Source organism: Vigna unguiculata, chromosome 6, assembly GCF_004118075.2.
Source record: "Vigna unguiculata cultivar IT97K-499-35 chromosome 6, ASM411807v1, whole genome shotgun sequence".
NCBI classification, from domain to species: domain Eukaryota; kingdom Viridiplantae; phylum Streptophyta; class Magnoliopsida; order Fabales; family Fabaceae; genus Vigna; species Vigna unguiculata.
The window spans coordinates 22,122,449-22,145,111 of NC_040284.1; the positions used below are offsets into that span (position 1 = coordinate 22,122,449).

The following is a 22,663-nucleotide window of genomic DNA, read 5'->3' on the forward strand; positions in this document are numbered from 1 at the left end:
TTTTTAACCAATCTAGAAACTATAAACTAAATCTTCAAATTTTCAATATTTATTTTTTCTATATATATATATATATATATATATTTTTTTTTGAAAGGTAGTTTGGTTTAAAACATGTGGAGTAATAAATCTGAATATCTCTTTCAAAAGAATTCATACATCAATTTATCACATGGATTTTGATCCGTCTACAACTCTCTTTTCTTCACACTTACCTTACAAATCTTAATATAAATATTTTTTGTAATTTTTTATATCATTTAATTACAAATATACTCTTTATTATATATATATATATATATATATATGAATAGTTTTCTATTTGTAATATAACATAGAGTTATTTATTATTATTGTCTTATTTCAATGCAAAGACATTTATGCATTATATTTGTTGTTGATTGTGTCTATTTTTTCTCTCTTCATATTTATTAAATTGAGAATATAACTGAAAAAAAAAATCTTGATATTTAAAAAATAATAAAGAAAACTTTCAAATAATAATCAGTTTTAATGATAAAAATATAATTAGAAATCGGTTTAAAGATTATTATTTTTAATTTAAAACAATTTTTTTAATAATTATTTAATAATTAATGTTAGTGACTAATTTAAAGACTAATTTATAATAAAACATTATATTAATTATTAATTGAAAAATTAATTATAATTTTTAAAATTATTTTAATTACTAATATTTTTTAGTTTATAAATTAATAGTTTCTAATTCAAGAAATTTTATTTTAATAAATAAATAAAAAATATTTTAGAAAAACGATGGAGTACCAATTATACTTTATTCTAAAATAACGTTAATTTGATATTTTCTTTTTATAAAAATTACGAATAACATCAAATATAACACTTATTAAAACAATTTTGTTAAAATATCACCATTCTCTTGATAAAGAATAAAAGTAATATTTCATTGGAAGCTTAAAGTATCACTCAGTTTTAAAGTTCATTATGAAGTTATTTTGAAATGAAGAAAATAGAACATTATATTACTATATTTGTCACCACATTATTAGTTTTATCATTATGCATGTAATTTTGGTATTATATTTTTATTTGTAATTATTATTTTTCTTAATTTTGTTTGGCTTTTACTTATATTTCTATACTTGTGATGTCACACAAAAAAGGCAAGATTGAAAAAGCCTTCAAAAATGATTTCCAGTTACGTAAAGACAACCTTTAATTAGTGTGTAAATTTGGTCGGCACTTGCGTTAACTTCACGGATCAAGTATAATTTGTATCAATAAAAATAATAATTTATTCTAATTTATATAAAAAAAAATGGTTAAATATGGTTTTGGTCCCTCAAATTTCAGTGAAATTTGAAATTAGTCTATTTTCGAAATTTTATACTAATTTAGTCATTCATCCTTAGAAATGCACGAATTTAGTCCTTTTTACCAAATTTTGTTAAGTTTATATAATGTTTCAGACGCATCTCATGATAATATTTGAATTGTTTACACTGTTTGACACATTTGATAATTAAAATATTATCATAAAATGTGTTTAAAATGTCAAATAAACTTAACAAAATTTGATAAGAAAGACTAAATTCGCGTATTTCTAAAGATGAATGACTAAATTAGTATAAAGTTTCGAAGATGAACTAATTCCAAAATTAACTGAAACTTGGACCAAAAACATATTTAACCCAAAAAATATTACTTAAAACTAGCTAACTTAACTTTCATTACCTAATACCAAAATAAAAATCCAGAATTCTCATTTTTGTGGGTAAAAATATTGAGTTTGAAAAAAAAAGTTTTCAACTTTGCTTTCACTTTCATGTTCTTCTTTCTTCCTTTTCATCTTTATTACTATCAATTAATGACTTTGGATGCTAACTAAAGGTTGTGAATGTCTTTATTACAATCCTAGAAAATAATTTTTCACCAAAATCACATGCATCAAGTGACCAACACATTTATTTGGGGTTTTTCCTTTACTATATATGTTTCTTTCACACACTTTATTTATTTATTGGTTACAAAATTATTATACCATCTTATCTCTTTGTAACAAAAACATGGACACATCTTAATAATTAGTAAGAATTTCTTATAATATTAACTTTTTTTTCATGTATTTATTATGTAAAAAAATAATTATCATTTGAAGATGATTAGTTTTAATTTTCATATTATTTTGTTTCATTTTTAATTCTCCTTCTCACCTACTCTAGTATTGGACCCAACATAACAAAATGTCACACTAAAAAATCGAAAGATTCTTGAGAGTTATATAGCAAAAAATTTATACGATCGACCTATTTATATAAAACAATAATAGCTCTTTTAAATTAGTACAAACATTATTGGTATAGTTCCATTTGAGTTTTCTTTTTTTGTTTCGGCATCAATATATGAATTAACCAATCTTAATTAAATTTAGCCCATTTGATTAAGTACTCTATTTGTCAGAAAAAAATTGAGAAAATTTGAAAAATATAAGGAAAAAAAAACAAGTGAAGAGCATTTATAGGTCTATTTTATTAAGGTTGTTATACTTAAATGAAGAAAAATATTTAATTATGATATTTTTAATATAATTTTGAATAAACAACTTATTTTACTTTTTTTTCAGATTTATCTCTTCAAACAATTTCCAATGTGTAAGAAAAATAGAAATAAAGATATAATATTGAAAAATAATATTATATTGAAATTTAGAAAATGACAGATAAAAGTAACATTTTTTTCTTAAAAAACTATTATATATAAATAAACCGAGAATTTGTCTAGTTTACTTCGTTGTATTTGAGTGAATTGTTTGATCCGAATAGTGCTGACTTTTACAAGTTTTTGTAAATACGTTATGAGAAAAATTATTAAATAAAAAATTAGTTTGGTAAAAATATAACTTTTAATACCGTTTATATTTAATTAGCAATAAATTTATTATATCAATATTTAAAGTTAAATTACTATTTGATGTCTATTTATATAATTAATTAGTTTGTTTTTTTTATTTTATCATAAATATTTAATTGATTCTCTTAATTTTTAAAATGTTATTAATTTCTGTAAAACGGTTTAAATTTGTAAACGTGTGTCATTTTATTTTATGTATACAAATAATTAACGTGAATTTTTGCAATGGGGTTTGAAATGATTATTACACTAATTTTAAAAAACAAGGGACCACTATAAAATATTTGAACATTAAAAAAAAGAAAAATTAATCATCAAATAAATATATAGACTAAATTAATAATAATATATTAATTGTGTCTTCTTTATTTTCCGTCTATTTTGAATAAGAATATTTGTATGGAGAAATTGGTGAGAAATCAGAAGCAAAAAACATTTTCATGTAAAAGTAGTAATTGACATTGATTGATTTTTTTTAAAGATCTCACGGTTGATTAAAATTCAAATTTACTACTAAAATAAAAAGAAGTTATGAGGAACCAAATTAAACCAACGAATAATTTAAAGTCGTAAAGTTGAGTATTATAATATCAATTTTCCACATTCTTTAGATCTTTATGTAATCATGAAAATGTGATTTTGAAGAAAAACAAAAGGTCATTGTTTCTCATATTTTGTCTACAATTGATAGACAACATCAAATCAATGAGTCTGCGTCTTATTATACTCTTAATTTGAAATTATGCACTTTGTTCTGAAATAGGTCAATGGAATCTCTGCATAGAAATTGAAATTGCATTCTAAAATTGTCTTTAACTACCTTTTCAAAGAATATTGATAGAAAAAGAAAGGGAACCTTTTGAAATTTATAAATTTTTTTTTATCACATTTTGTCTTTAGTTGTAGTGCACAGAATATTATAGAGAAATATAATAGGACAACACAGAATTAAGTCATACACAAGCTTAAGTTATTATTATTTTTATTTTTTTTCTTTTAAGTACATGACCGAATTTGATTCCAGAGAAAGGAATAAAGTAATATATATGAAAAGAGAATATGTAGTTTAACTAGATTTTTTTTATATGGATGGATGTATATTTTTTTTAAATATATCTTTTTAAATTGGTTTAATTAGTGATTTGTGTTCTTAGTTTGATTTATTTTGATCTCTTATTTTTAGGTTTAATCTAACTTTTTAATTTACTTTTTTTAAAAAGATTCATTTGGGTCTTTTTATTATTATTTTTATTAAATAAGTGTAAAATAAGTTTGTCTGATTAAACTAGAAAAGTTAATGAAAAATATAAATATTTATGTGTCTAGTTGGAAAGAAGAGGAAAAAAAATGCTCACGGTACATTTATTCTTACTTTTTATTTACATTTTTTGTATTTTGATTTTTAAAAAACTAAACCTAAATTCAAATTTTACTAGAAGCTTAATGACTAGCCATATATAAAATTACGATAAAAAATCAAATATCTATAGCGATAAATAATTGAGTATATTCAAACCATAATCCACCACGGAAGAATGTTACATCCAAACTCATTAAAAGAAATTTACAATAAAAAAGGGACATTGATAATATGTTATATATTGAAAAAAAAAATGTTCTCTATTTAGCTGTTAAATATATGTTAGGTTAAATATATTTTTGTCCTTTAACTTTTTTTTTGTAATAAATATTAGAATTGAAAATTGAAATTAAAAATTGGAATTAGTCTCTCCGTGAAACTTTAGTCCAATTTAGTCTTTCAATTTAAAAAATATGTGTATTTAATATTTTTAACCAAACTTTTTGTTAAATTTATTTCACGTTTTAAATATTTTTTTTTCTAATAACATTTGAGTTATTTATCTGGTTTGAATCATTTTTACTTCATTGGTAGTTAAGAAACTATCATAAAACGTATTTTAAACATCAAATAAATTTAACAAAATTTAGTTAATTAAAATGATTAAATTCATGCATATTTAGAGGTTAGGAAAAAACATATTTAACTCTTGTTGTCGTTAAAAAAAAACATTGATAATATGGTAAAAAGAGTGGATGAAAACTCATAGTCAAAGGAAGGTGAAGAGCATATGTAAGTGTGTGATATATAAAAGATTAAGCAAATTAATGCATAGTTTTGAAGGGAGCTAAGTAATGCAAAACAGAATTAGAAATTTGATAATGATATTTATTTGTGACGTGTTTGGGGAGAGAGCATGACAACAAAATCCACATCCAACCACTCTTATGCCTTTCTATTTTCCAACCACTTTTTTAGTTTTTGCTGGATCCATCTCCATCTCTTTTATTTATCAATAGAAACTTCTCAAACAAGTTCCAACTAAGACAACATTAAAGAATTAATGCACAAATGGGGTATAAAAAACTAACTCAATTATGTATATAAACTATTAAAACCAAGATCAAAGACAAACAATCCCCACGAACCAGCTTACAAAAATTGCAATGTAAATTTATTTATGTTTAGCTTCGATAAAACATGAAATTGCAATTGCAAAATATATATCACAAAATTAATTTGTAAAATAATTATATTTTTTTTTATAAATTTGAATTTATGTTTAGCTTCGATTAAACATGAAATATTGGATGTTTCTTATTAATATGTAACGTGAGTTTCTAACAAATTAAATAATAATAAAAAAAAGGAGGAGACAAATATTGTAACAAATTAAGTATTGGAATGGGAAGCAACAATGATGATGAATAGGGAAAAACATGAATTTGTGATTGTTCAAATTTGTTAAAGCTCTCAATGAAGTGATCTATGGAACTACCATTGTCACTAAACAATAAAAATAAAAAAAAATGAATTGAATGAGAAGCTTCAACTCCATGTATCATTATGTCTCAACTTTGGCCAAAAACAAAAGGGGGTCACCAAATTTGTGGAAATCGTGATCCATAATTTCAACATTTCATCACCATGATGATGAAAAGAGAGAAGGAAAGAGAAACTTAAAATAATAATAAAGATATAATGTTGATGATACATTTTATAATACCATGGTTAACATTTATATAACATATTAGGTATGGGAGATGGAGAAGTTTAACAAATTTGGTAATTTGCATAAAGAAGTGTGCTTTAATTTAATTTATGGAACCTTTGTCACATAGGAAACCGTAGGATATGGACCCCCCATATTTAATTATGCCATGACATTATTACCAAATAACACAAAAGAAACATAGTACCGGTTTTTCACTATAAAAACTACGTATAAAATAAGCATATGCACCTTTGGAATTTTCTTCTCTAATGTTAGAATGATTAAAAATTCTTTGTTAAAAATGGAAGGTTCCCGTAATAATGAAGAAAAAAAATGTCTGGTCAACGTAAGTGGGATTAATTATGGTGTTATCAATTTGTGGTAAGATAAAAATACTTGTCGATCAATTTACAAAAAAAAATGAAAATTTATTTTTTATAGTTTAATTAGTTTTTAAGTACAATAATACTTATTCAAAAAATTTTATTACATATTTTCAATTTTTATATTTTTTAATTGAGTTACAACTATTTATTTATTTTTAGATTATTATTGATTTATAAATAACATTTTATGGTTAATATAAAATAATATTACATTTAATGTGAGTGGTATTCTCTTGTTATTTAACACATTTCCAATTAAAACAATGAAAATTATTTATCATTTTCCATTAGAAAAAGAATTAAACAAAAGTTATTTAACTAGCACCTATAAAAAATTTGAAGTATATGCATAATTTATACATTTACATTTATTTTAAATATATATATATATATATATATATATATATATAACATAATATAAGAAATGAACAGAACGAATTTACGGTGTTAGAGGGACAACGTGGACTGAAGCAAGGGGAGAGAGTCTGACATGATTGCTTCGCGAGGGGAAGGAAACCTAATTCAGAGGCAGGGTGAGTGAAAACTCAATCAATTTTTAATCAATTTTTTAGTTAGCCATTTACAAATTGATCCATAGATAATGACCTGCATAAATATGATATGATACGTGTATCAGATACGATACGTATATGATATATCGATGCATTTATTTTTAAAATAATAAAATACAATAGTGATAGATAAATGATATATCAATATTGAGAAATGTACAATAATTCTTACAAACATAATAAATATGTGATTGTTAATGTGTGAATCCAATTTTCCTAATTAGCGACCAATTATTTTGGTAGTCAAAACCTGGTAATTAATGTTCTATTATTTTCAAAATTAGCGAATCAACGTATCAAATACTCGTATCTGTGCATTATAGATAATAACATATGTGCTTTACATACGACATTATCGACATATATTTTTAAAACAGTACACTTTCTGACGGAAGAATCCATTAATAAGATAACTGAAATGGTTAGTCGATAGATCTGTTAGTAACACATTATTACCAGCGGAATAAAATCCATCACTAAATATTGTATTTTTTGTAATAAAGTGCATCATTGATAACATATTTTCGAAAATTTTAATTTATATATATATATATATATATATATATATATATATATATTATACTTTTGTATCTCTGGTCGGTTAAAGTTAGAATGGATAAAAATATGGTATAATTTTTTGTTATGTATTTATATTGTTTTATCATTAAAATTAAAATGCTATTCATATATCTTCAAAACATATATTCCGAAGAAGATTCCAGTTTTTGAACCATATTATTAGTTTATAGAAGGAATGTATTGGGATATAGAATAGTATTAAAGTAGTGTTTGGGACGTGGAGAAGCTTTATAAAGAAGGCACATGATTATGACTACTTATTAATTACACTGCATGCATATTAGTTGGCCAAACTTTTGGTCTATTTAATTAGGAATCTAATTTTTCACATATGAGTTGTGTGTGACAACTTTCACATTTGTTTTCAAAAGAAAAGTTATTGAAATATTGGGTCAAAAAAACAGTGTTAACGTACCTCATATCACGTGGAGAAGGGAAAAATAAAGAATCAAGGTCTTGTTGGTTCAGCACATGCAGGTCAATTCCACCACCAAATAATCAAATCATTCATCTTTTATATTTTAATTTTAGCATTTCTTTCAAAAGTAAATAATCTTAAAAAATATAATTGATATATCTATAGTCAACTAATTAGGGTATGTTTGAGAACCCTTTGCAATTATACAAAATGAGTTCAAACATATTGAGAAAAAGATTATGTTCTTTTTTTTTAGTTGAGTCATCATTAATATATTTTGGTTTATGCTTCTTAAGCTTGATGGAAAAAAATGATATACTCTATAGGATTTTTTTTAAGATTCGTTCTATATTTGATATGGATACTTTCTTGAATGTCTTTTATAACTCCTAGAAGGAGTGTACAGGGAAGCCAAGATGTACTTGACCTACTAATACATGAGAAAATGATATTGTTAACGTAGGAAGAAAATAGGGTACAGACGGTCAAGGGTACAGTTGATCCAGTGACACATGAGAAAATAATGTCACTAATGTAGGGGGAAAACAGGATACAGAGGGTCCAAGGTACATTCGGTCCAGGGTATAGTCGACCTAGTGGCACATGAAAAAATGATGTTGCTACCATAAAGGGGAAATGGGGTATAAACAGCCCAGGGTACAATCGACCCAGTGACACATGAAAAAATGATGTTGCTAGCATAGAGGCAAAATAGGTACAATCAGTCCAGGTACAGTTGGTCCGTTTTGGCATATGGATGACCTAAGTTGATGGTGGAAGGAGTGAGTGAAAGGTCGGGAACATCTCGGTCCATGGAGGCCGAGTACATCTCAGACCACGAAGGCCGAGTACATCTCGGTCCAATAATGGGCAGGTGCACCTTGACTTAGTGCGGGGATATGCAAGCAAGAACGCTGAATCTCAGGCAAGATATGGAAATATGGAAATATAACGGTGCATTCAGATCTTAGACAGTTACAATACAAAATTCATGAGGTTTATTAGTACTTATGAAATAATGAAAATGACCTTGAAAGTAATGAAATCAGGATGAAAGCCAGGTAATATAAAAGAAGGTTCAAGGTCCAAAAGTAAGACAGACTAATCTTAACTCAGTTTTAGTATACGCACTATATTAAAGTGTCACTGATTTGAGGGTCGGAATGTCTACATATACCCTCCTTCTAGAAGACTTCCCAAAAACAACTCAAAGGTGAATCCTAAGAAATAGAAACGAAAAATAAAAGAATCTTGAGATAACTTAATTCCACACTAAGAACAAACTTAATTCCACACTAAGAACAAGAAGTATTTGAAACGTAAATTGTTCCATATAGAAAAAATTGTGATCTCTATTATGTCACATAATTATTAAACAATTTCTTTATACAGTAAAAAAAGTTTTAAACAACTTACAAATTTATGTTTTTTTAATTTATATTTAAGTATGAATTTGGACAAAATATTAATTGTTATTCTTAATTAACCGTCACTTGCAAAAGCAAGTCAGAAAAATTCTAAAGCAATTTCAAATATCATGTCATGATTTAATGAAAGAATTGTTTCAAATCCATTTATTTTTTAAATAATAACTCATAACTATCCACAAGTTGGTGTCTTCTTAAAAGATCACTTCAAAATAACTCTCCAAATTTAGGAAAATTTATAAATATGTAATAAATGAAAATTACTCACCATTTATAATCCTAACTAACTCTTTATATATGCATTTTATTAAGTTGTTCTCTTATTAGTTATCATTAATCATACTTTATTCCTAATTAATTATATCATTAATTATCATATGCAATAATGGTTTAAAGACTAGTCTAACCTAGAAAAAGATAGTTGTGTCTATCTTTATTTTTTTTTCATTATTAAGCTTTTGAAAAAATATATGTTATGTACAGTTTTATTTATGTTTTCAAAAGTTTTTGAAATAAATAAAAGAACAGAAATACAAAATTGAAATAAGTGAATTATCAGTCTAATTTAACTATATAATTTTTTTTATTACTTATATAATATAAATTTACTTTACGAACCATCTATAAATATTTAAGTACACATCTTATAAAACTAGATTAAACTTACTATTTTCTAAAATAGATAATTCATTAAATACCAAAAAACTTGAACATGTGTGATAGTTAAAAATGAAAAATTATCATTTCAACAGTGTGAGATAGATGTAAGACCGAGTTTGGTAGGATTATATGGTTTAATCATCACCTAAAAAGTTTGTTTTAGGTGTTCATTTTCTGAATAAGTTATTTTGACCTGCTTTAAAAATATTTGATATAAATTATAGTTAGATATAATAAGAAAATGCTTTTTGGTCATATCCATGTATCTACCATCATCATCGCCATCTTGAATTTGGATGGTGTATAATGGCATTATATATCATCATGATAACTTTGAATATATGGCATAAACACTGGCATGCGGATACAAATGATATTGTTGTTAATAATAGGTTATATTTACATTATATTTAAATTTCTACTCACTTAAATATCCTATCAAATTCTTCATTAACTAACCAATAAAAAATACAAGATGTGAATTATTAATATAGTTATTTATAATCTATTAGTAAGCTAAGGTTAAGTTTTTCATCTTTGCAAAATAGTGCAGATAAATGTCTACTTTTAAAAATAAAATTAATGCAACATTTGAAAAAAAGAAAAGTTAAAAAGGAACAAAACTATTAAGCGTAATAAAATTAATATGGTTCATGAGTAAGAAAAAATGGTGCAAGCCATTACACATCGTATTTAAGTAAATAATGAGATCCATACTATTTATGAATCTAACTAAAGCTTAAATAAAAATTGTGAGTAAACAGGCCATCTTTTTATAACTAGTAAAAATAAAATATTGACAAACACTTCTAACTTAACTTTTAATGTATTTTAAAGTAATTTTGAATGAAGTATTACTATTGATTCTTCAAGATGATTATTAAAGTAATGTTATATATATATTAGTGCACAAACTATGATGTAAAAGGGTCTGGCATGGAGAACAAAAGAATAGACAAGTGGTGATTACGAGAAACAACAAGTTTTTGTTGTCTTCCAACTCTTCTCACATTATAAATCATTATCGTAGCAGCAAGTTTTTGTTGTCCTTAAACCACAAAGAATCTTAGAATTTACAACTCATTTTTTCATTCTATTATGTTTTGCCCATGTATCACAAAGCAACTCCAGCTTCTCGAAGGGATAAATTAAATCATTTCAATAAAAAAGAAATAGTTAGAAGAAGACTGTATTGTATTTTATTGACCACACCTTATCTTGGGGTTATAGTAATGACTGTAGAGGGTATATTTGTGAGATTTTATGGTAATCCCTTGATCTGCAAGCAAATGTTTCAGAAAATGATCCCATCCATTAACTGTCTGAAGCTGTATTCAACTAGTAAGTAAACAAATGTGGAATAAAAAGGTAGATGCAATGCAACAATAATGACTGAGGATTATGAAGTGAAAAGATTCCAAAACTAGCAAGTAAAAGGTTGATAATAATTTGAATGGAGGAGAAACTAATAAAATTGGGAAAGGAATGGTCCCTATATATTTGAATCTGCACTGCTTCCACCAGCCTAGTTAGATCGGAAATTTTAAAGAGTTGAGTCCACTGGCACTGTTCCTCCAAATACATTAAATGCTTCTTTCATGGTCCCTTTGTATGTATATATATTCATCACTTGTTGCTTAATATTAAGTCTCTTCTTTGTTGCTTTCCCTGTTGTTGGGGACCAAACTCTTGAAATGCACCACCAAATTTTCGACCACAACACCCCAATAAAAGCCGAAGTTGATACATCTCAACTATTGATGTTTGTGCCCAATTAATTTGGTCCAAGAGAGTTCACGTGACCCAGCTCACTTCCCACTCTACCCTACTATACTCTTAAAAAATTTCAGTCAGTTGTGATATATAAATTTTGTAATCTTGTGTAGTGAAAAGATGACAATAACTTCTTTTCAAGTGTTTGGAGATTCAAATTTTACAAGTCCTTTTTGTTTTTTACCAGTAGTACCAATTCATGCTTGACAAATAGCTGCTGCGGGCACAAACAAGTGAAACTATACCATGGTGATTACGAGTGAAACTTTTATGCTAATCCAGTGAAGTGAAGAAAATTCTGAAGACCATTTTAATTTCTATCTGAGCAAGAAATTAATTGAGTACAGACTGATTATTATCTTTATATGATTGCATCACAAAAATCAATGCATCTCATATCTTGATTTCACATCCAATGTTAGATTATTTTGAATAATTGATAAATGTTTTGGTAAGTATTAGTATAGATTCAGACGTGCTACTCGAGAATATATTTTGAGGGTTTTCAATCAGAACCATTTACTATGGCCAATCATTCAAAGCATCAAGGAAAAGTGAGCTCACTGCTTCATCAGGTTGCTTGATAATCAGAGACATGCAGTACGTAATGAATATTAGGCAGGCACAAATTAATACATTAGGTAAAATAAATCATCTAAATTTCATAATAAAATAAAAGGTCGACAAGAAACAGAAACAATGCGACATTTCTCACGAATATGACTCATGATTCCTCTAGAAATGTACCCTGTATATGAAATTTTCGAGCACACACCGATCTAAAAGCTACATCATCACTTGTAAAATTCGAAGTCCGTATCAGGCTTCTTCACATTTGTCCTATAACCCTTCTCGAAGTCCTTTGGCAATATGACATATCTATTCTTACGAACAGCATGCATTCCAGCTTCTTGACAAATAGCTGCTATCTGCAGGCACCAACAATCATTAAATAATAAGTTTGTAAACTCTAATCAAAACATGGAATTTTATTCCCATGTCAAATTGCTTTTAAGCTTGAAGAACAGGTCCTCCGAAACGTTATCTTTCTCACAGTAATAACAATTGTTCTCTCAGTTCTCCTTTCTTATACATTTTATTTTGAAAATTGATGACTAGTTAGTACCTTCAACCCTGTTCCACAATTTACCCATAGAATAATGTCATTGTGATAGTCAACTAATGTAAATAAACATTAAATAAAGAGCCGTGATATGATATTTTAATAATAAACATAAGTTTTCAGTTAGATGGAACCAGTTAAAGGAAGTTAGTTATTTGGCAAAAGAAGCCGCCAACAAAAACTTTTATGTTTCTCAACATTTGCTTCAAGCCTTCCAAATCAAGATGATGAACGTTAACAAACAATAAACTTTAAAAACTCAATAGTCAGAGAAATGATTATAAAACTAATAACAAGCATTCCGACATAAATATTGGCACAAAAATTATAGGACAGGATATAAACAAACCTCAGCTGCACTGATTTTGTCAGGACGGGAAACATAATCCTCCAGGTCTACCTCATCACTCAAGTTCATCTTGGCTGTGCAAACCTGACCAAACCATCAAATAATAGAGTTAGCAAATGGCTGAAAATAAACAAATTAACATGTTCAAAATACTGCAAGACAAAATGAATTTTCTACTTAATAATATAAAACGTCCAATAAGCACGAATGTCATCACAGTAATAAAACAACCAAAAGGGCTTGCCTGAAATACAAGCCTCTTCTGCCGTCGATCAGGCAAAGGAAACTCAATTTTACGATCGAGCCTTCCAGGACGCAAAAGAGCAGGGTCCAAAGTGTCTGCTCTGTTAGTTGCCATTATGACTTTAACATTAACTGTTTGATCAAAACCATCCATCTGAAGAAAAAACAGGGGTAAGTAAACCGAAACTTCAGTGAATATCTGAACTCAGAGAGAATGTAATCAAGCCAAATAGAAACAGGTCAAGAGATAAACAAAAACTATTCACCACAGGTCCAGAGATTCTACTAACTACCAATAGTACACAACATACTCGCAGCACCTTATAGAAATATTATTTCATAGATACCTGATTCAAAAGTTCCATAAGGATACGTTGTACTTCTCTGTCAGCTCCAGTTTGGGCATCAAATCTGGCAGTGGCTATTGCATCAACTTCATCAATAAATATAATTGCAGGAGCATTCTCTTTTGCTAGACGAAATACATCACGAACCATTCTTGGACCCTGAAATATAAATATAAAGGAAGATTCGAAGAAATTACAGCAAGCCGTTGATTAAAATATATAAAACCCATGAACTTCAAACTCAGGAAATTTGAGGAGCAACATTAATTAAAAACATTTCCTGAATCAAAACACCAATGAGATCCCAATGAAACATATAATCCCCAAATTTGAAGCATAACTGAATTGCATGTGTAGTTACAAATTGGAAAACCAAATTTTCCAAAAGAAACTAAGGTAGGAAAGCTACAACAATGTTAACATAACATCCAAATGGAGATGACTTCAAAAACATACCTCACCAAGATACTTCTGCACAAATTCAGATCCCACAACCCTGATGAAGGCGGCAGTGGTGTGATTAGCAACAGCCTTGGCAAGCATTGTTTTGCCAGTGCCAGGAGGTCCATACAGTAAAACACCACGAGGTGGGTCAATACCAATTTGCTTGTATAGTTCATGATGAGTAAGGGGTAGCTCCACAGCCTCACGGATTTCCTGTTTCTGGATATCACATCCTCCAATGTCCTAAAAACAGAATGATGGCACAATTTTCAGGGTCAATATAACCATATTGGAACGTCCAAGATTAAAATACAGCACATAATTTAATAAACGTCTAATCATTCATATGCTTAACATATAACATCAGATTTCTAGAATCAAAGCTCCATAGTTAAGAAAAACCACCAAGTGTGTTTATGGGTTATTAATTAAGTCTTGAAGTTAGGAAAAAAAAATAATCTTTAATTGCAATGACTAAACCGAGACACTTCAATTCCTCTAAAAGGCTTCCAGTTAAAACATTATTCAACATTCTCGAAGAGGCCAAGTTGCTTTCTACATGTATACCATAAGACACAGAAACCAAAGGAAAGTCCATCACCTTGTTATCATATGTCTAAGATTTATACCATAAGACACAGAAGCTATGAAGCCCAGACACCAGCACTGCAACACTTAATCTCCATATTATTAACCATTTAAATTGATTTATATATTCAAAATCATTTATAAAAAAGTTAATCAAATATAACAATATAAACATATTGTTGCCTGATACAAAAATGGATATAATTCATCTATCTAAAATCCAAAAAGAGAAAAGAGAAACTATTTCATTTAGGACAATTCAACCTTTCATCATGATCGTTGAAAAAGACACCTCCAGCTAAGGTTCATCCAAAGACAAATTAACAATTTTAAAAATTCCACAATGAATGAATTCATGAAACGAGAATAAAAAAAAAGGTTCCTAGTAAAAGTAATACGTACATAGTCCAGTCTAGATACCTGATTATATAGGATCTCCTCCTTATTTCTATAATTACAAGAAAAACTTACAAAATTGCAAAAAATCATTGTGTATGGCCTATATAATGCTATGACAGAGTTGTTCTGGAGTCGCAAAAAGCATTTTCTAAATTTGACACTTTAACAAAGTGTCTCTGGCGTGTCCACGTTGAACACAGGGCCACCCTTTTGAAGAGCTGTGTTGCGTCCGTGCTTCATAGACAATAGTAATAGTAGTAACTAAAACGTATATGCTTCAGCCATTCCATTTTAAATCATATTAAATCCGCGCTTCATATTTAAGAACATTCTTCTAATCTTAAATTGCAATGACTAAAGACTTTCAATTTTCAAGTGTTAAAGGCTTCTATTTAAAACATTTTTCAACACCCTTGAAGAAGCTAAGTAGCTTTTTAGATGTTTAATAATACAGCAACGCTCACTCTCAGAAACAATCAACATCCTTTATGGGGCCAAGTAGCTTTCTAGATGTTTAATAGTAGAGCAACACTACATACCAGAACACCACGAACAAATTTCACTCCATACAGAAATTAACCTCCCCAAAAAACATAAAAACCATAGCACAAACCTAACTACCGTTCTCTTCAGCAAATCATGACCATGCAACACAAAAATTATCTTCATGTTTTAAAACTACAATTTTGTTCAAAACATCAAGGTACTGAGGGTGTCTGCTGCTGCAACTGTTACCTTATCGGCCACATTTGTCCACAATTTCCCACAATATCTATAAACTATCAAAACTACCCGCGCTTTGCCACTATAGAAACTAATCACATTATCAAGAAACTATCGAAACTAACCGCAATTTCCCACCAATGAAAAACAAACCGCAATACCAAGTCCCATAATTTCAAGAAACTATCGAGATAGTCTGCAATTTCCCACTATCAAGAAAGTGATCACAATATCAAGAAAGTGATCACAGTATCAAGAAACCCCATATTTCAACCACATATACAAAACCCAAGTTTTCATTTAGCTGTAAGAAAGTTCAACCAATCCCTAACTTAAAAACCAATTTAAATATTTCCAATCAACCCAAACATCAGACGCAACAAACCCTAATCAAGAGGCAACCGAAATAAACCACAAGAACCCAATTCAGCATTAAGAGCGACATAGCATCGACAAACCCTAACCAAACCGCAACGGATAATCAAAACAAAAAGAAACCACTCCAGCAATAGCCAAAAACCCTAGGTATCATCATTCACCTAAACTCAGCAAGTCAAAAGGACAAAAAGTAAGGAAACTGACATTATAAGTGACGTCGGGCTTCTCGGACTGACTGAGGAGCGAAATACTGGAATCAGCCTCCGGCGGGAGGACGTCGACGAGCGCGTTGGAGTGGCGGTGGAGCGCAACGGAGGCAGAGGGTTTGAGCAGCTCGCGGTTGATCGTACTGAGGATCCGTACATAGTAGTTGGATCCGGTGGTTGATCCGACGATGCCGTTGTTCTGGTCCACCATCTCCATGAACTGGCCAATCACTAGCGGCACCGACTGGATCCGCTTCACCTCCTCCTGCGCCCGCAGCAACTCTCGCTTCAGATTCTTCTGCTCGTCTTTTACGTACTCCTCCTGAATATCGATAAACTCGAGCTGGCGCTGGAGAGACTTGAGGCGGCTGTAGAGATCGTCCTCGTCTGTTTCGCCGCCGCCAAAGCCGCCCTGGAGGTAGTCGGATTTTGTCGCCGGGAACGATGGCGGTGGCTCCGACGTGGGCTTCGGGTCCAATACCATCGCGGACGAACCCATTGATGAGAATTTGGGGAATAGGGTTTGTAGTGGGAAATGGGAACCGAACCGAATCGAATGGAAGGGAACGAAATGAAGTAAAATGAGTTCTACTTGGTGGTGTTTTTCCTTTTTGGGTTTTAATAAAAAAACAAATATGTAATGACCAAAATGACCTCCTTGGCGTGTCACCGAAGAAAAGAAACTCTTGTATTTGGACTTGGGCCTTGACTCTGAAGTCCACTTTACTCAACCCACGAATAATAGTGTTGGACTAAAAAAAAGAAAAACACAGAATAGTTCGTTTGATTAATATGTTTTCATCCTTTTGATAACAAGTTATAAACATTTTACAAGTAAATAAGCTACAAACACCCTTCCAACATTCACATCTCAAAAATCATGAATTTCAATTTTTCACAAAATTCTCTACCAAGCCATCTAGCTAAGTCGTGTCACACCAACCAAGTTGACAAGGTGCAAAACACACCGAACTCAAAACTTTCGTGTATTTATTACTTTGTCTTGATTTAGCCTTTTTTTTTAAACTCGAGTAATCTCATCCTTTTCAAATTGATATCAGACCAAGTTTAACTTTTATATAAATATTATAATTATATTTTTATTATAATAGATATTTTTAACTAAATTAAGTTTATATAAATTTAAATTTTGCATTTGAACTTTATTTAAAATTTTGTTTTAATAATTTCTATACAACTTTATAAATGCAAATGTAAAAGTTTTCAACAATTTTATAACAATTAATAACATTTACATTTTACATTTGAATTTTGTAACTTATATAAAACTATTTAAAAATTTTACATTTGAATTTATAAATTTGTTTATAAATTATTAAAACAATTTTTTAAAATAAAATTCAATGCAAAATTTAAATTAATTAAACTTAATTTGGATAAAAAAATATATTACAATAAAAATATCATTATAATATTTATATAGAATTTAAATTTGGTCTCAAAAACGATGAAATTATTCCGGTTTAAAAGGAGATTAAGATTAAATTAATATAAAATATAAATAAAGAGACTAAATCAAAAAATTTTACATAAATAATCGACATGTAAAGTGAAGTGTTTGGCTTGTTAAAAATATGGCATTAACTTTTAGGTACTTGTTGTTCATGTTTGTATTTATAATAACTAGTATCGTTGATTAGAGAAGGAAAATTTCAGCCCAAAAACTTTCGATATATTAGTGTAAATAAAAATAATAATAAGAGCATCACAAGCAAACTCATAAAAACGAAAGAAACTCCAAATATGTTTTCTGTAACTTCCCATCAACACAGGAAATCAATTACATGTTAGACTATATGGAAGATCACTACATTTTTCTTTAATACAATAACAATAATAATATATAATAATAAAGTTAGATATATGGTCCTCTTGAAAAATAAACGATAGAAAATATTAAACAGAGGTGTGGAGTTAAAATACTTTAATTAATAATTGAATATTTGTCAAATGTCACAACTTTAAGTCTAGTCTTTGTGTATTTTTCAAAATGAAAAATGTTTTGTGGACACTATCCAATCATATTCATATAGAGATAAACGAAAAAGGAAAAAAATGAGAGAAACAATTAATGTAATAAATGGATGTGTAGCAATTAGAGATATAAAAGAAAACGATAGATGTCCAATAGATTTTCACTAATTTTGATTAAAATCAATATAATGTATATTTTGAACATTAAAATCATACTCCAGCAGAATGTGAAAATTTGTATACTCCCGAAAAAAAAGTTAAAAAATGAAGTAAAATAATTTAGTTATTTAGTACACGAGCATCACCATAAAAGTTTCTTTCCTCAACATTATATACACAGTGCATTAAACAAATAGTATACACAATATGATGAGAGAAGTTGGCAAGAAAATAGTATACACAATATACCAGAACAGAACACATTTCTATATCTGAATTTTGCACATGCACAACAGAAAATCCAAACACTAACAAAAAAGATTAAGTAACCATAACCACGATGATCCTTGCATAATAATTTAATTCAATCGATTTAACTAAGACACAGAGAACCTTCTCCTTCTGGGCTTGGACAAATCAACGTTCCCATCTTCCAAATGGGTCGTGTCCTTCGACCCGTTTCTGAACGGGTTCAACTTCCCCAGCGTTTTCGAAACGGAAGAGAAGAACGTTGTCTTTTTTGTTGTTGTTGTTGTTGTTCCAGACGACGTCGTTCCATTTCCCTGAGTGTTCTCATCGTTATTAACGTTCTTATTCTGCAAATCAGAAATGTACATCTTCATCTTCAGTAACTCCGTTCTCAACTCCTCGTTCTCTCTCACCAACGAAACGTCCATATGAAGCTCATTTTTCTCCTTCGCCACTTCACGCTCCTCCCCTCCGCTCCGCAGCCGCAACTGGTCGTAGTAAAGCGCATGCAGCACAATCTGCACCGGCAAACGCTTGTTCTGCGACGCGTGCACACGCGCCTCGTATGAAAGTTTCAACGGATCCATCACGCTGCACACTTTCTCTCTCTCTATCTCATCCAACTTCGGATGCGCCTGCTAGAAACAAAAGGTAAACCGTTAAACGCTGCTGTTTTCTCTCATTCACTGCTTCTAAACGCGAAAAAACTGTTAGGTTAGATACCTTGAGGTAGATATCTACGGCGCGGTATAGATCGTCATCAACCTTACGCGCGCTTTTAGGAATCAGGACTGCGATGCCGTTGAACTTCGAAATGCTTAGATCGCCGTGTTCGGCGATCTCGCCTAGATAAGCGTCCACGGTTTTTGCCACGCGCTGCATAGCTGAGGAGCAAGGCTCTTTGGAATCTCCCGTGGTGAAAACCCCGTTGCTTCTTTGATTTTCTGCAAATCCCGAAATTATTCTACGCACACTTTCGAGATCGAAGAGTCTCTCACCGTCGTAGGTGAAGGAGAGCACGAGGAGGTCATCGACAGTCACGTGTTCGAAGGTGGAGGAAATCCGTTTCTCAAGCTCAGTTTTGCAGGCAGTGGAGGCACGGAGGTGGATTGCACAACGGAGTATGCAGCACAGGAAGTGGATCGGAAACGCTCCTTTCTCGGCGGGAAAGAGATCAACTATTGATTCCAGAAGCTTGCGCTGTTTTGATCGGGAGTCAGAATCTCCTGAATCTGATGAACGGATTCCGTTGCCAGTATGATCGCGGACGAGATCTCGTAATGCTCGCTCTGCGTAGGTGATAAGTGCGGCGGCAACGGTTAGAGTCTTTGCGCCGCGTTGCTTCATGGCGGCAATTACTCTGGTGAAGAAGTCCATGTCTAGAACGGCTAGCTCCTCCGTCCACCAGTTAGGGGGCGAGCAGCTGGGAAAATTGGCCTCGCTGCATGCCTTGGCGCTGACGGCCTCAACGCATCGTTTCACGATGTTGATATCGTCGGCGTAGGGGAGGAGGTTGCGACAGGATTTCAGGACGGTCACCGCACCGGTAAGCGTGAAGAACGCTACCTTCGTGAGAAACTCCTCCGTCCGCCCGGCAAGGTTATTTTCGCAAAACTGATCCGTCATCTCAAGGAACTCAGCGGCGCATCTCAAAACGGCGACGTTGTTGACCGTTATTTCAAAGTTGACGCCGTAACAGAATTTTGCCGTTTTCTCGAAGATTGCAGGACCTCCTGGCATATCAGAGAGGTCGATTCTGGTGAGCTCGCTCTCATTTGATTCCAGTATCAGTTTTCTTATGTAGTTGCTCTTTGCCACAAGCATGAACTGCACCAAACGTATTGAAAACCCTTTTCAGTAATAACACGAACGAACAGTAGCCACATAACTCTTAAAAATCATTCAAATCACAATATACTCACTTTGTGGAGCGAAAAAGTCGTTTCTCCAACTTGAACTATAACATCAGTTGGTATGTCTTGGGAGAAAACCCTGCAAAAGAAGCAGAGGCAAGAACATGGTTATTATTGAGATTTAGTAGAAGCATATGCATGCATGGTGCATAGATTTGAAATGGAGTTAGTTGAGTGTGTTTACCATTGCCCGGTTCTCTCCATGGCGAGAGAGAGCCTATTATTGGGAGTCGCCATGAACTTCTGTGGGTTGAGCTGGTTTAGGTAATTGGACAGAAACTGGCTATAGGCAAAGAGAATGGAATAGATGAGATGAGACTGGGAATGGAATGGGTTGCATGGTGGGGGCTATTATAAAGGGAATTTGGGCACTGTAGGAGATGACTTGTTATTATGGTTTAATCTTCATGGGATGATGAAGTAGAGGGTTTGTGATTTGTGGTCCAAGTTTGTGATGTTAACCAATGCCATATCTTACTTTTGTTATCTTTTCTGTGAGGCTTTCCTTTTTGCCAGTCATTTTCACCTGTGCTGTCCTTTTTAATCTGCTTGCATTAGTTCAGACAACAAGTTCCCATTGGCTCTATTTCTACCAGCAGAATGATGTGGCCGGGCTTAACTTACATTCATGTACAGAAGCTCTACCTTTTTCTCTAACTGGAGACATTAAAATAAAAAAGTTACTTCCGTATTCATTTTCTTATTGTATGTTTGTGAGGGTATGTTTTTTTAGTTTACCAATAGTCACAACCGCGTGCATTACTTTAGAATTGTCTTTTTCAACTGTTTTGGATTTGTTAGGTGACCGTATCACTTTATATCCCTTCAATAAATGCTCATTACTTACCAATATTTCTTCATAGATGGGTTAATTAAGTGGTATCAGATACAGTAGAACACGAATTTTCTCTACTGAAATTTAGCATGAATGTCAATCATCCATTTATGAATTTGAAGCATTAATTTGTAATAGCTAATTTTATTTCAAGTCCTATATTCCAGTGGGTTGGTTCTACAAGATCTTAAAATAATTTGTTTTTTTAACTTAACAAACAGTTAAATAAGCATTTATGAAATCCCCTCTAACCAAAACCTTTGATGATAGTCATATAAAAATAAAATATAATTGGTATGTGAAGTTTTGTGGTTCTTGCATTGCATTGCATGCAAGCAAGTTGTAAGCAAACGTGTGTAACTACTAATGAGTGAGTGGCAAAGGGACAAAGTTGGGTATGTGAAGAGACGTGATGGGAGTGGGTATGAGGGAGTGGCTGAGACAGCGTGAGACAGGGAGTTGGGTAAATGTAGACCTCACAAGCATAACTAGGTGGAGAATCCGCCACGTGTACTAACATTCCATGTTCTGGGTCCCACCATACAGTACAAGATTAAGATCCTAGATCACCCAATAGTACCTAGCCACGTTCCTCATGCTTTCTTTTTCGTCCAATCACCTTCAAGGAATAGATGTTCTATCCCCAAATTAAAAAGTGTTTCTCGGTGGCCCCACACTGCACTAACATTAAGCATTTAGCATCGTACTTATTCTTGATTAATTCCTTCCCAAGTACTAAAATAGCATATCCCCATTGCTTAATCCCTCTTTCTGCTACCTATTTCCGATTCGACAGATAATGTTTCACGTATATTGTTCTGTATTGTTTTTAACATTTTTTTCACGTCAATTATTTTATTCCAATCATTGATGCAAACGGATGTTTCTACTTTTCAAAACTTCAAAATACCTACCAGTTCATCTTTCGTTTTTTCTTTACGGACGTTTGTAAGTTTCTTAACGCAAACTACATTACTTCAAGTATCTAGTA

The 22,663-nt window shown here is 30.8% G+C and overlaps 2 protein-coding genes across 3 annotated transcripts; both read right to left on the reverse strand.

Moving 5' to 3' along the window:
* Positions 1-12,267: 12,267 nt before the first annotated feature.
* LOC114188025 (26S proteasome regulatory subunit 6B homolog) lies at positions 12,268-17,110 on the reverse strand. The gene is made up of 6 exons (XM_028076509.1): positions 16,520-17,110; positions 14,240-14,470; positions 13,784-13,942; positions 13,438-13,590; positions 13,194-13,277; positions 12,268-12,650 (listed from the first exon to the last, which is right to left on the reverse strand). The coding sequence occupies exons 1-6, from the start codon at positions 17,018-17,020 to the stop codon at positions 12,516-12,518; spliced, it is 1,263 nt and encodes a 420-aa protein (XP_027932310.1). The 5' UTR covers positions 17,021-17,110; the 3' UTR covers positions 12,268-12,515.
* Positions 17,111-18,817: 1,707 nt separating this feature from the next.
* Positions 18,818-21,234, reverse strand: LOC114186604 (root phototropism protein 2-like). Of its 2 annotated transcripts, none has more exons than XM_028074556.1 (4): positions 21,022-21,234; positions 20,847-20,916; positions 19,648-20,751; positions 18,818-19,562 (listed from the first exon to the last, which is right to left on the reverse strand). In XM_028074556.1, exons 1-4 carry the CDS (start codon positions 21,072-21,074, stop codon positions 19,053-19,055), a joined length of 1,737 nt encoding a protein of 578 aa, XP_027930357.1. In that variant the 5' UTR covers positions 21,075-21,234; the 3' UTR covers positions 18,818-19,052. The 2 variants fall into 2 exon arrangements, with proteins under 2 accessions (XP_027930357.1, XP_027930358.1); XM_028074557.1 differs by having other exon boundaries at positions 18,818-19,559; positions 21,022-21,233.
* Positions 21,235-22,663: the final 1,429 nt, after the last annotated feature.

Bases quoted from the DNA above. Each gene is read 5' to 3' on its own strand.
- LOC114188025 (XM_028076509.1), bottom strand. From the start codon at position 17,020: ATGGGTTCGTCCGCGATGGTATTGGACCCGAAGCCCACGTCGGAGCCA. The intron at 14,471-16,519 runs GTCAGTTTCCTT...TTCTGTTTTTAG, and splicing joins AGCCCGACGTCACTTATAAT to GACATTGGAGGATGTGATAT. The intron at 13,943-14,239 runs GTATGTTTTTGA...TTTATATTTCAG, and splicing joins TGCAGAAGTATCTTGGTGAG to GGTCCAAGAATGGTTCGTGA.
- LOC114186604 (XM_028074556.1), bottom strand. From the start codon at position 21,074: ATGGCGACTCCCAATAATAGGCTCTCTCTCGCCATGGAGAGAACCGGG. The intron at 20,917-21,021 runs GTAAACACACTC...CTTCTTTTGCAG, and splicing joins ATGGAGAGAACCGGGCAATG to GGTTTTCTCCCAAGACATAC. The intron at 20,752-20,846 runs GTGAGTATATTG...CGTTTGGTGCAG, and splicing joins CGACTTTTTCGCTCCACAAA to TTCATGCTTGTGGCAAAGAG.